This window comes from Carcharodon carcharias, chromosome 6 (assembly GCF_017639515.1).
Source record: "Carcharodon carcharias isolate sCarCar2 chromosome 6, sCarCar2.pri, whole genome shotgun sequence".
Taxonomy (NCBI): Eukaryota; Metazoa; Chordata; class Chondrichthyes; order Lamniformes; family Lamnidae; genus Carcharodon; species Carcharodon carcharias.
In genome coordinates, this window is record NC_054472.1 from 50,824,782 (window position 1) to 50,838,761 (window position 13,980).

General features: G+C 44.2%; 1 protein-coding gene across 15 annotated transcripts in view; it reads left to right on the plus strand.

Annotated features, from left to right (window-relative positions):
* The window catches only part of clasp2 (cytoplasmic linker associated protein 2), a 557,389-nt gene that overhangs the window by 498,305 nt on the left and 45,104 nt on the right, over window positions 1-13,980 (plus strand). For all 15 annotated transcript variants that reach the window (XM_041189359.1, XM_041189360.1, XM_041189361.1 and 12 more), the window contains one exon: window positions 5,381-5,600. In XM_041189359.1, coding sequence (XP_041045293.1) covers window positions 5,381-5,600 — 220 coding nt within the window. The remainder of the gene's footprint in view (window positions 1-5,380; window positions 5,601-13,980) is intronic.

Consider the following 13,980-nt stretch of genomic DNA (forward strand, 5'->3'; position numbering starts at 1 on the left):
GATATTTGGACTGATCAGGCGGGGTTCTGCAGTACTCCTCATAGAGGGTGTCCTGCATCATCATGTTTGCTACACCCTGCACAACTCTGCACTGCAAAGTGGGGATGAACAGGGAGACAATGAAGACCTAGACGCCTCCTCAGCTGAGAACTTGGAAGGGGATGAATCGGAAGAGGACAAGGAATCAAGCAAGCCACATGAGAATGCGATTGCACAGGCACAATGAGGCAGATCTTCCGTGACAACTTCATAGCTACGAGATTTCAGAAGGAATAAGGTGAAAATGAATTCTCATGATCGAAGTTCTCATCAGGCTTCGATGCAGGCGACACAACAAAACCCTGATTGTCAGCTTCAACATATCACCAAAGGTCATCAATCTCTCAATGATCATGGAGGAAGCATAAGTAACCTCCGACCCTAACGATGGAGTCATCCTTGCAAGGTGCAGTAGCCTAGGGAACATGTAGCTGCTGCATAACGTGCTTAGTAGTCCACTTGCACACCTCCTTAAGCAGCTATACAGTGCAGTCCATTCAACCATGGCATCAACAAGCCAGCGGCCATGGCATCCTTCAAGAGGCTGAAACGCCATTGCACACATGGATGCACTCATGCCAGTATGACCACAGTTTAGCAAGGCAACGCTAACAGGAAGAACATTAGTCAGTGGTTAGCGTTTGACCGTTGCAAGAAGAAAATATATCCGAACAGTACCATATCTCCAGATGCCAGCTCTCATGGATGGAAAATGCAGAGGCCTCATCTTGCCAAAATGCCATCAGACATCAGGATGCAGTGATCTGTTACTTTACAGCATGCACCCAAAGCTGCGAGTTATGTTAGCACTATCATCACAGAATGGTTCAGCAGGATTGACAAACACGCATTATCCTGCATTCGTAGAAAGCCTGCCAAATCTCCATCCTGCAATTCCTTGGCATTTGGAGGAGACATAGCCCAGTCAGTATTGATACAGTAGTCAATGATAACTACTTCTTTCATAGATCCTGCTGAGCATTCAGGAGATGTACCAGAGCATCACTTTCATAGCATTACAGTTCTCAACATTGTCCATCTCACAAAAGCCAATCTTTTCTACCTAATCAATGAGTGAGCTGTTCTGAGAACTAGACTTCCTTGGTGTTGAGAATGGAGGATGGGAACTTCAACTTGCAACAGACGTTGGAGCTTTTGCGTGTGTGTAGACCAGGAGCGGGCTGCACATGTGCAGGTTAGCATTTTTACATTCTTTGGGCCCAGTGCCCCTGTACATTTAAAAAAAAAACAGCACAAAAACCTGTGTTATGTGACTGGGAGTGGAGCACTATGAAAGACTAGTGTCCCAGGCAGGGGACAGGGAGAGGAGATATGCAAAGGTCCCAGTTCAGTTAAAAAGAGAGGAGCAGAGAAAAAAGCCTCCAAATAGGAAAAGGACTGCAGGTAGCAGACTTAAGTGAAGAGGACTCAAGGGAAGCCCTGGTAATCGCAGAGGGCTCAGAAAGAACCCTGAAGATCCAAGAAGGCAGCCGAAGTTTGGTGACTCAGTGCTACGGGCCACTGGGGCAAAGGCACCCCTTTGGAGCAATAGTATTGTGCTTGGAGCGGCCGAAGAGCTGAAATTGTGCTTGCAAGTTGGTGCCTGACTGCAGACTTGTGAATCAAGGGGAACAGAGTCTTAGGAGATGAGGTTGAAACCTTGAGAGGTGAGCTGTTGTTGATGCCCACCCGAGTTGGAGTGACTTTGAGTGAATTCCAAGGTTAGATTTTCAAAGGTGAAGACTAGAGTCCCTCATGAGAGAGACAGAGTTTGAGAGCTTGGTTGACTCTGTTACTGATGTCTGTGTGTGTTGTTGAGAAATCCATGGACTCTGTTTTGGTTGCATCTGTCATTTGTCACTTAATGTGTAGTGTGGTTTGTTGGACCATAATGTTAATTCACTTGTACCTCATATTAACCCTAAATGTTAGAGTATAAGGTAGATATAAGAAAGATTTTTTTAATCTTTCTGATTTTATATTGTAAGGTTTACATTTGGTTGTTCAAAACCTGTGGAATCTGGTGGCTTCATTTACTGAGCAGGTGTCTTTAGATCTCAAACTTTGTCTACTTTAAACAAAATGTTATTGGTCCCTAAATGAATCTTACCAAAAAATTGGGGATCTGGTCAAGGATCATAAGAGTGTCCTGAACTTAGTATGTGAAAATGATGGCTGGACAGTACACCTGTCACCCTTGCACCTCAGGCGGACATTATTTGACCTCGTGAGAACTGGTCATTCTGGTTAGTGATAATCCTGGTGCTTCCGCACTTAAGTCAGTAGTTTGTGGATGTTACAAGTATTTGTTGTGATCAATGTTGGGAGTCTTTTCTCCCAAGGAGTCTGGTCAAGGATCATAACAAAGTGCATTGTCACACAATGAATTCCATAAAGATTTGAGTACTGAGACTTTACAGAAGGATTCTGTAAAGCACTGCTAGGTAGCCATTCAGGAGCAAAGTTCTCACAGGTAAGTAGATGATTTCATCAGGACGAGTACACTCATTCCCCTCTACCTGACATTTCCAGTGTCGTTCAGTGGCATCCACTTCCATTGTTCAGCATCATGCATGGCATAGGGTGAGTGGAAACTAAGAAAGAAATAACGTTTAGCCTTAAATGTGGAGATGAAAACCTGCTGCAGGGAGGCATGAAAGGCTATGGTGCTCAACGAGGAGTACTCTTTTTCCCTAAAAAGCTCAGTTATAAAATAAATAGCATTGCAAAGTACACTTGGGAGAAAAGACTCCCAACATTGATCGCAATACTTATAACATCCACAAACTACAGGGTTAAGTGTGACAGCATCAGGATTATCACTAACCATGATGACCAGTTCTCATGAGGTCAAATAATGTCTGCCTGGGGTGTAAGGGTGACAGGTGTACTGTCCAGCCATCATTTTCACATGTGAAGTACCTTTGTTCATATCACAGATGGGGAGCTCAAGGTGATTCACTGCGATGAGATTAAGACTTAATGGAACTGAGGGACCAGGTGGGAAATAATTTGGGGGGAGGTGGGGGGTGTCATTTTGTACCCTTGAATGAACACAGGAACTTGCATGACATCGATTAGTCATTCAATACCTGAGACTTGGAGAGGGATAAATGCAAAATATGTTTATAATAGTGCAGATTATATGCAGTGAATGGTGGCACCAGTGCCACCATTGTGCATTAAATTTTTCTAACCCAACCGCTGCATCTAGATGTAGCCCTGGAACCACAGCAAAGTCAAATGCAGCCTGTTGGCTGCTATTCCGTTGTCTGAGATTACTTTGGCAAGCATCCTCTGGTAGCCCGAGGCCTGGAAAGCCCCGGCCTGCTAAAGGTCTCTTGCTCTGGTGCAGGTGCACCCTCCTTGGTCTGATGTGCTGGAGTTAATGGGGGTCACAGGCAGAGGGGATTTGGAGCGACAAGGCACCCTTGTAGTGTCCAGGGTGGATCTCCCCAGTGTGTCTGGCTGACATTCCTCCTCCCTTTGGGTGCGTGATCACCCCTCAGACTCCTTGAGGAGAAAGGACACCTGGAAGAAGGCCAAGGTGCCCCATCCTCCCTCTCGCCTTGCCACTGCTGGAACACACCCGTGGCTAGAGCGATGGTCAGCAAGTCCAAGCACAAATCCGGTAGAAACTGCTGGACCTGGGTCTCCCCAAGGCAGTCGCCACCTTTCCCATGGAGACTTTAATGCACTTGCGTGCCAGAGCCACATCAGACAGAATGTGGATGTACTCTTCCATCCTTCATTCCAGTCTGGTGACAACATCTTACTACTCTGCCTGATGTTCCCCTGCCTGTCTTTGCATCTCCAACATTGCTGTTAGGGCCAATTTACAGAGGCTCATCATTGGACTCGAACTCTGCAGGGGCCTGGTCTCCAGCAGTCCTCCAAGTGTCAGAGACCTTGGCTGCCACTGCCTCAGTCTGCTGTGGACACATGTCGGTGAGCTGATCACCAGATTGTGAACCCGAGCCAATAGAAGAAGTAGGGCCCCCCGAGGTGCGTATCTATGTTGGTGGAGGGCGCAGGTGAACACAGATGGTTCCTCTGCCTCCTCATCTGAGGCACCCTGGGGCTGAGGCGCTTGCTGGTGGCCGTCTTCCGCCTGTTCTTGCTGGTAGTTCGAATAGAGAGAAGAAATAATTAGTGATCGACTAGGTAGGCTCCAACATTATAGGGTCACTCACAGTCATTATGCCTATGTTGTCAATGTATACTGGATGGATCCTCTCAGGTTTTTTGGGGGAAGTCGATCTCATGTCCCCACAGAAGCGATCTCTGTCCTCTCCAGCTAGCTCTTCCACCTGTTTCTACTGGGGTAGGGAATGTCCTCAGCTCAGGGGTCCCACCTCCAGTCTTCACTCTCTCCACCTGTTGTGGAAGATCTTGTCCTGCATAAAGACAAATGGATTTACTTTGAACACTATGCATGAAAGAGCATTTCTATGGGTGAAAGAACATTTCAGAAGCTTGCATGCCTATTATGTCTGCTGAACCCTCCCCAGTAAGGGATTAAGTCACCATTTGTCTAGGCTCTTAAATGAGATAGTGAGCTTAAAGTGGCTGGCAGACATTCAGTGCTCACATCCCATCTGCTGGTCATGTGTGACATCCCTGTGGACTCTACCCTTAGACTGCATGATTCCCTAATGAGAGAGAGTTTGCACTGAGTAGAAGTTTCACTTACCCTGGCAGAGCACATCAGACCATTCATTCTTTTTCCTGCATTGCAAGGCAGACCTTTTTTGTTGGCCACGGGCACTGATCTCACTGGCAACCTCCTAGGCTGGCATGGTCAGGTGGGAGGACCTACTACTCCCATCCCCCTGGAGGCCTCGCTGAACCATGGCGTGGAGGATTTTGTCTGTTTGGGTGAAGCAGAAGCTATACCACACCTTGCCTGCAGTGAGTGAATGTCTACGTGGGAGCCATTTAAATATGGCGACAGGACCTTCGACCCCACGAGGTGGGGGGGGCGGCAGGCAAATCCCTGCCGCCCTACCACGAGATTCGACTAGCTCCTCGTTGATGCATAATTAATGAGTTGATAAGCATAAAATTGGACAAATAAATCTGACCTGCCACCCAGTGGGAATCACGCCAACTTTTCCGCCTGCCACCACATTTCGTCTCCAGAATGGAAAATTCCACCCTTAGAATGGGCACTTGGACGAGGCCCCAACAAGCGGACAGATGTCTACTCAAAACAAGTCAATTCCTTGTAGGACATAAAGAGAGAAAATATTGTGGGGATAAGGGGGAGAAATGCTTCGTCTGCAATTCCTGAAACCATGGTTGTACTAATGATACTTATTTTTCCACTTCTGTTCATTAGGCCACTGGTGGAATTACCGATACCCGAGGAGGCGGTGATGCCACTGACTTAGGACGAACTGCTCTGGATAATAAGACTTCACTGCTGAGCACTGTACCCCAACGCAGTAGTTCACGTTCACGTGATTATAATCCATACAATTATTCTGATAATACTTCTGTCAGTAAGTCTGCCTTAAAGGAAGCCATGTTTGATGATGATGCTGAACAGTTTCCTGATGGTAAGTAGCAAAAATACGATAGGGTTAAGTACCTTAATTGGGGGTAGTACAGATGTTCTCAGAAGCTCTTTATTTGTTGGTTTACTGTTACATAGTACTGTCTGTATTGCCTTTTAAATTTCTGAATGATCATTTAACTATTGACAACTTATTTTGAGTATAATGGAAAAGTGTTTATTATAAATGCTATAACCTTAAAAGCAAACAGTGTTCACCTGGGCACAAATAACAACTCTCTCGCCCATAAAATAAATCAGAATTACACATTAGTATCACATCTTTTTGACAAAGCTCTAAATGATGACCCAGTTTAGCTTTTTGGGATGAGTAAACTTGATACCTTGGACTTGGATATCTAGAATATCAAGTTAGCTGAAACACCTTAAGCCGACAAACATGGGTCCTTGCCTACAAATCACTCCACTGCTTAACAGACCTTCCCCCTTACTTTTGTGGCCATCTCTAGCCTTACACCACATTTCTATAACATCCAGTCCTCAGACAGACCTTTTGTATTTTTTTCTCTCCATGCAGACACAGTGCAATAAATTATGGTTATGTCATTGATCTTTCAAGAATATTACTGTTCTTTTCTCACAGAACAATTTATAGAAAATTAGCATGAATTTATGACTGCAGCTTTACTGTTAGAAGAAACGAAATGGGGTCCACTTTCTCTCACATTCATTAAGGCCTTCTGTCTATGCCATATATTGCAAAACCTTTAGTAGCCTCCATGTAGTTGGACAATTACTAAAGCCTATTAGACCAGATGCCAAGTCATTATAAAACAATCTTTTAATTCTGAAGATGCCCTCACAACAAGGGCATCATTAGGGCCATGGAATCGCATGGGGCCCTGAGCAAGTTGGGGAACACAAGTGGATTCAGTCCCTGTAACTGGCTGCTGATGGAAGCATTGGTCAGTCAAGGCAGACTGAGCTCCCACTTTAACGTACTCCATTTCTGTACAAGAGGTCTGTAGGGATCTTCCTCATTATTCATGAAGATCTACAGCCAGAAATGTACCATTGTTGCCACGATGGGCTAGAAAGCTGCTCACCTACTCTGAATTCTACTAGTGGTGGGGTGGGTTCTAAACAAGCACATATTGCAAATCTGTGTCATGGCAATGCTCCTGTAAAATATATTGAGTATGAACCAGGATGTCTATAACACTGAATAATGTCTCGATGCCAGCTCTCCGACTATATATTTATCAACTGAAGTTGATATTGCAGTAATAGAAGCCCAAGTGCTGACACAAGCAAATATCCAAACTTTGCCTCCTTTTTAATCTAGTTAAAGGCAACTACTGTGCTTTCCCATTGTATCCTGACTGTGGGTATGTTTTAGGTTGCTGATGCTGTTTTGATGGGTTGGATTGGAGTTGTGTGTTTAAGTACAATTGCATTCACTTACTACCTTGTGGAGCAGGTTTGGGTGTCCTCCATGAATGGGATTAAAAATCATTTCTTAAAGTCATTAGAAATAGGAGCAAAAATAGGTCAGTTGGCCCATTGAACCTGTTCTGCCATTCAATAAGATCATAGCTGATATGATTGTAGCCTTAAATCCACTTTCCTGCCTGTCCCCTATATCCTTTGATTCCCTTGTAGATCAAAAATATGTCTTACTCAGCCTGGAGTATATTGAATGACCCAGCCTCCACTGCTGTCTGCGGAAGAGAATTCCAAAGAGTAATAATGACCCTCTGAAAGAAGACATTTTTCCACATCTCTGTCTTAAATGGGAGACCCCTTATTTTTAAACTGTGCCCCCAGTTCTAGACTCCCCCTTGAGGAGAAACATTCAGCATCTACCCTGTCAAGCCCCCTCACAATATTATATGTTTCAATAAAATCACCTCTCATTCTTCTAAACTGCAATGAGTATAGGTCCAACCTATGCTCATAAGGCAACCTCTTCGTCCCAGGAATCAGCGTAGTAAATCTTCCCTGAACTACTTCCAATGCAAGTATGTCCCTCCTTCAGGAAGGAGACAAAACTGTACACAGTACACGAGATGTGTTCTCACCAATGCCAGGTACGGTTGTAGCAAGACTTCCTCACTTTTATACATCACCTCCCTTGCAATAAAGGCCAAAGTTCAATTTGCCTTCCTGATTACTTGCTGTACGTGCATGCTAACTTTTTGTAGTTCATGTCTAAGGCCACCCAGATCCCTCTTGCATTGTCTCTCCATTTAAATAATAGTCTGCTTTTCTATTCATCCTGCCAAAGTGAACAACCTCACGTTTTCGCACACTATATTCCGCCTGTCACACTTTTGCCTTCTCGCTTAACCTATCTATTTTCCTTTATAAACTTTTTGTGTCTTCTTCAAAACTTGCTTTCCTACCTATCTTTAATGTTATCAGCAAATTTGGCTTCTATGCAGTTGGTCGCTTCATCCAAGTCATTAATGTAGATTATAAATAGTTGAGGCTCCAGCACTGATTCCTGTGGCACTCCACTAGATACAGTTTGCCAAACTGAAAATGGCCCAATTAACCTGACTCTGCTTCCGTTTGTCAACCCTCTATCCATGTTAATATATCACCCCAAACACAATGAGCTCTTAGCTTATACACCTTTTATGTGGCATCTTACCAAATGCCTTTTGGAAATCCACTACATCTACTGGGACCCCTTTATCCACCCTGCTTGTTAGATCCTCAAAGAATGCTAATAAATTTGTCAAACATGATTTCCCTTTCACAAAAGCATGTTGACTCTGGAATGTATTATGATTTTCCAAATGTCCTGCTACTGCCTCCTTAATAATGGGTTCTAGCATTTTCCCAATGACAGATGTTGGGCTAACTGGCCTATAGTTTCCTGCTTTCTGTCTCCTCCTTTTTTGGGAATTTTCCAAATTCCAGAATCTAGGGAATTTTGGAAGATTGCAGCCAATGCATCTACTTTCTCTGTGGCCATGTCTTTTAAGACCCTAGGATGGAGGCCATCGGGTTTTAGAAACTTGTCAGCCTTTAGTCTCATTAGTTTTCCAAGTGTTGGAGGCTAGTGATTGTGAATAAGTTCCTCCCTCCCATTTGTCTCCTGATTTTCCATTATTCTTAGCATGCTTTTTGTGTCTTCTACTGTGAAGACAGATACAAAATACTTGTTCAAAGTTTCTGCCAGTTCCTTGTTTCCCATTACTAATTTCCCAGTTTCACCCTCTAAGGAACCAATCCTAATTTTAGCTACTTTTTTCCTTTTTATATACTTGTAGAATATTTTATTGTCTGATTTTATAATTCCTGCTAGTTTTCTCTCATACTCTAATTTCTCCCTCTTTATTTTTTGTTTTTAGTCATCCTTTGCTCGTTTTTAAAATTTTCATAATCTTCTTGTCTATAGTCTTGTTTTTCAATTTACTATCCTTAACTTTCTTAGTTAGACACAAAATATTGCATCCTTCTGATAGAATCCTTCTTTCTCAGTGGAATATATCTTTGTTGAGAGTTACAAAATATCGCCTCAAATGTCTGACACTGCTTCTCTACTATCTTACCTTTTAATCTATTTTTCCATTTTACTTTAGCCAACTCTATCTTCATACCTTTGTAATTGCCTTTATTTAAGTTTAAGACACTTGCTTCAGACCCACATTTCTCACTCGCAAACCAAATGTGAAATTCTTTCACGTTATGATTACTCTTATGTTATAGACATGAGGGGTTTAATCAAAACAGCCCGGATTTCTCCCCTCACCTCCTGTCCATAAACAGAAAGGTGCCTTTGATTTTTTTGATTCCACCTTTTTACAAGGGATGGTGTATTTTTCCCAACCCCTCAGTTTTGGAGTGACCAAATCCTCTATTAGTAACCTCACAGCAAACTCAGAAAGAGTAAAATCAGAGGGTTAGTTTATTTTACACACACTCAAAACGTGGGGAGGGGGTGTCGCTTAATAACCCTAATACAGTCTCACAATAAAAGATGGAGAAGGGAAAAAAGAGGTACAGGGCAAAGACCACAGACAAAATGGGAGTTTTTGTTTCACATGAGTCCAGAATCAAAAGTCCAATGGTGTATTACTTCAGAGGTTAGCAGGCTGAAGCTGATGCAGGGTAATCCACTTTTCCAGTAGCATTGACTTCCACAATGAATTCGCCTTGTGGTAGGCACTGGTACAGAATTCAGACATTTCAGTAAAAAGCGTAGATGAGGGCCAGGCACTTTAAACCCGGACAGAGCTCTGGTTCTGTTGATGGAAGATGGCAGACAGAGACAAGCTGCTAGGCTAGAGTCCAGTTTTCTCTTCTGAGGTTAAAATGTAACTGAAAACTGAGTCCAAAAGGATTCTTTACTATGAAGTCATTAATCAATCCTGCCTCATTACACATTGCCAGGTTGGAATCATACCTAACACAAAGAAGGATGGCTATGGTTATTGGAGGTCAGTCATCCCAGTCCTAGGACATTGCTGCAGGAATTCCTAAGGGTAGTGTCCTAGGCCCAACCATCTTCCTCTGTTTCAACAATGACCTTCCCTCCATCATAAGATCAGAAGTGGGGATGTTTATGGTGTTCAGCACTATTCGCAACTCCTTGGATACTGAAGTAGTCTGTATCCATATGCAGGAAAACCTGGATAATGTTCAGGCTTGGGCTAATAAGTGCCAAGCAACATTGCGCCACACAAGTGCCAGACAATGACCATCTCCAACAAGAGAGAATCTAACCATCTCCCTTTGACATTCAATGGCTTTACCATTACGACAGCAGGTCAAAGACTCACCACCTGACTCCCCAAAGCCTGTCCACCATCTAGAAGGTATCACGAGTGTGATGGAATACTCTCCCCTTGTCCGGATGAGTGCAGCTCCAACAACACTCAAGAAGCTTGACACCATCCGGAACAAAGCAGCCCACTTGATTGGTACCCCACCCACCACATTCACTTCCTCCACCACCGACGCACAGTGGCAGCAGTGTGTACCATCTACATGATACATTGCAGCAATTCACCCATACTCCTTTGAGAGCACCTTCAAACCTGCAAGCTCTACCACCTAGAACAGTGATCTTCACTATTTTTCAGCAAGGGCCACTTTAGCAAAGACCTGCAATGTGAGAGCCACTTTGACTACTATAATAAGAGGCCATTGCCTGATTCGCTCCTGCTTGCGTTAACACAAAGGAAGAAAGGATCCTCAGTGCTAAGGTGAGGGATTTACCTGCAGAATGTGCTTCTCTTTCCCTGGGAGGTGGTGGGGCACTCCTGTATGCCAGATTCTACTGTGATGACCGCTGCCCCTTGAACACTGCCAGTAGCCCACTGCATCAAAATGCCAGGTGGCACCTGCCTTGTTGGAGGCCACTGTCAGGATCAGCTCACTCCTGAAGGAGGGATCTGTTTCCTCGATACAAACAGATCTCTTACCACTCACTCACTGTCACTGTCGCTGTCTCTGTCTCTCTCTCAGTGTCTGTCTCTCTCTCACTCTTGCTCGCTCTCTCTCTGCGTCCATCCCTCCCCACGACCTGGGGCCCAGATGTTGCAGCCTACCTCTCCTAGCTGGGACCCTGGCATTCTGCTCTCTGGGCCCTGGTTGGAGGTTCCAAAGCCCTGCTCCGGCAGCACTGCACCACTGGTCAGGGAGCCATGCTTCATGTCTGTGGGAGCCACCATTGGTTTGCAGGCCATGCAAAGAACACTACCCTAGAAGGTCAAGGGCATCTGATGGATGGGAACACCACCACCTGCAAGTTGCCCTCAGAGTCATTCACCATCCTGACTTGGAACTATACCACCATTCCTTCACTGTGGCTGGGTCAAAATCCTGGAACTCTCTCCCTAATAGCACTGTGGGTGTACCTACACCAGATGGCCTTCAGCAGTTCAAGAAGCCAGCTCACCACCACCACCTCAACCAGTTAGGGACGGCAATAAATGCTGGCCTAGCCAGCGACACCCACATCCCGTGAACAAATAAAGCAAAGGTCTAAAATTCCCTGTTCACTGGTTGGTTCCAGAATATATTCTTCTTAGAAATTGTCCTGAATGCATTCTATAAACTCATCCTTCTAGGCTACCTGGTTAATTTGATCCGTCCAAGCTATAGGAAGATTAAACTCCCCTTCAATTATTGCGGTACCTTCTTACAAGCCCCCAGTATTTCTTGACTTATACTTTGTCCTACAACATAGCTACTGTCAGGAGGCCTATAAATTACTCCCCCGTGACTTCTTTCCCTTGGTATTTCTTATCTCCACCCAAACTGATTCTACATCCTGATCCTCTGAACAAAGATCATTTTTCGCTACTGTACTGATCTCATCCTTTATTAACAGAGCTACCCCACCTCCTTTTCCTTTCTCCCTGTCCTTCCAAAATGTCAAATACCCTTTAATATTCAGGTCTCAACCATGATTTCTTTGCAACAATGCCTCTGTAATGGCTATCAGTTTATGCTTACATATTTCTATGTATGCTGTCAATTCATTCATTGTGTTACAAACACTGCATACTTTCAGATAGAGTCATCAATTCTGACTTTTTTTTCACCCTTTTTCCCGACTCTGACCTTACTTGCTGGTGCACTCTTATGTTTGTATGCTCTGCCATTTCCTGTCACACTTTGCTTATCTTTACCTTAATTGTTGGAGGTCAGTTAATGTCACCCTGCAATCAATTGCACTTGGCACAGTAGCCCTTTTGAAATTTTTGTCCCATTCTCCTCTGCCATAGCCAAATTGGATGTCAGGAATGCTCCTCCTCAGCTCACAAAAAAAGATGAAAGGTGAAATCTTGTGCCCTCCTCCAAGGTGAGTTTGGTGACGGGTAGCATTTAATTGGGCAGAAGGGTGGCAGGTGGGGACCCCACCCCTTTACCATCTCCATCCGATTAAATCCATGACAGGAAGACCCATGGATGGCCTTCCTGCCCCACTGCCAATGGAGGTCCTTAAGTTGGCAATTAATGCCCACTTAAGGCCTCATCCCACTGCCATTAACCCAGCAGCATGCGCAGGGGTTCATTGTCCAGGGAGCATGTCAAGCAACTTTTCCATGTTTGCTTGCAGGCTTCTCGGGGGTGCTCCCTCATTCAAAGGCACTCAGTGCCTGATGCAGAGACCCGGCATCAGGAAGGTGGGTGCCCACGGAGAGCTACTTCATTGCTCTGGCTGCCAACCAACCTCCCACCCCCCCCCACCTCTTCCTATCATCACTCACCTGTGCCTGAGTCCCGACTTGATCTGAGGCCTCAGGTGGGTGTAGTACCAGCAGCCACCACCTCCCCAGTGGTGCCAATGAGTACAGAGGAGCTGCCAGCCTTTGATTGGCCAGCAACTCTCGGTGGCAAGATTTTACCCCTGGAGTTCTTGACCCTAGGAGGAAAGCCTGTCAGTGGTCTGTCAAGTGCCTGATTAGCACAAGATGCAGCAGATCTCTCCATTCCACATCCAAGACCCCCATTGTTTCCACAAAATTCCCAAAGTTTTTCTACTATCAGAATTTTGAATACTCAGGAGGAGAGATGTGAGTCATGCAACAAAAAGAGAGAAGGAGAAGAATGTAAGATATCTGAGGCAAACAGGTGCAAAAATACAGAAACATACTGACAGATAAACCATGTGTTTGAAAAAGGCAGATAGAGAGAATGAGTCCTGCAGACTTGAGAATACCAGGAGAGACTTGCTCAAAGGAGAGGACTAAAAATGGAATAAAACAAGCTAAGAAGCAACAAGCAAAAATAATTAAGAAACATAGGAATGGAGACTGAATGGAAGACAGTAAAGAATAGAGCAAAATAAAGAAGTGATAATGTTGCTAAAAAGGCAAGCTTTTTTTGCCCAAGAGTCATGCCCAGAATTTCAACTAGCATGTGTCCTGGGAGCTGAGCTTGTTGGAAAATATTTGAGCATGCCTCTAGGTTAAGCGAAATATCAGAGCAGTTAAAACATTCTCCTATAGGTTGAATTTTATACTGCCAGTGAGGGAGCTATGCTTGCAGTGAACACAGGTCAGAGAATCAGGGTTAAAATCTTGTTGCTGTATTTTTGAACTGCATATTCCTGTTGGGAGGAGAGCATTGTAGAATTAACCATTGTATCAAAATGCATCTTTATCTGAGCAAGGCAAGTTTGATGTTTGTTTTAACTGCAAAAATATTTCATTTTTATTTCACTGGTGACTAGCTTGATGTGCACACTATATCACTAGAATAATAACTTCTGTGCTTTGTGTACTGTTCTGTTGATGCTTGTGGATTATAATCTGTTTATAAGAATGCGATGTCTAAGAAAAGATTAAGACAATGGAAAAATAAAGAGTAGAAAGGAAAAATATGATGCCACTTGCCCTCTCCATGCAACATATGCCCTGGTTCTGAACACCACATGGACCTCAACTTTGACATGAGGG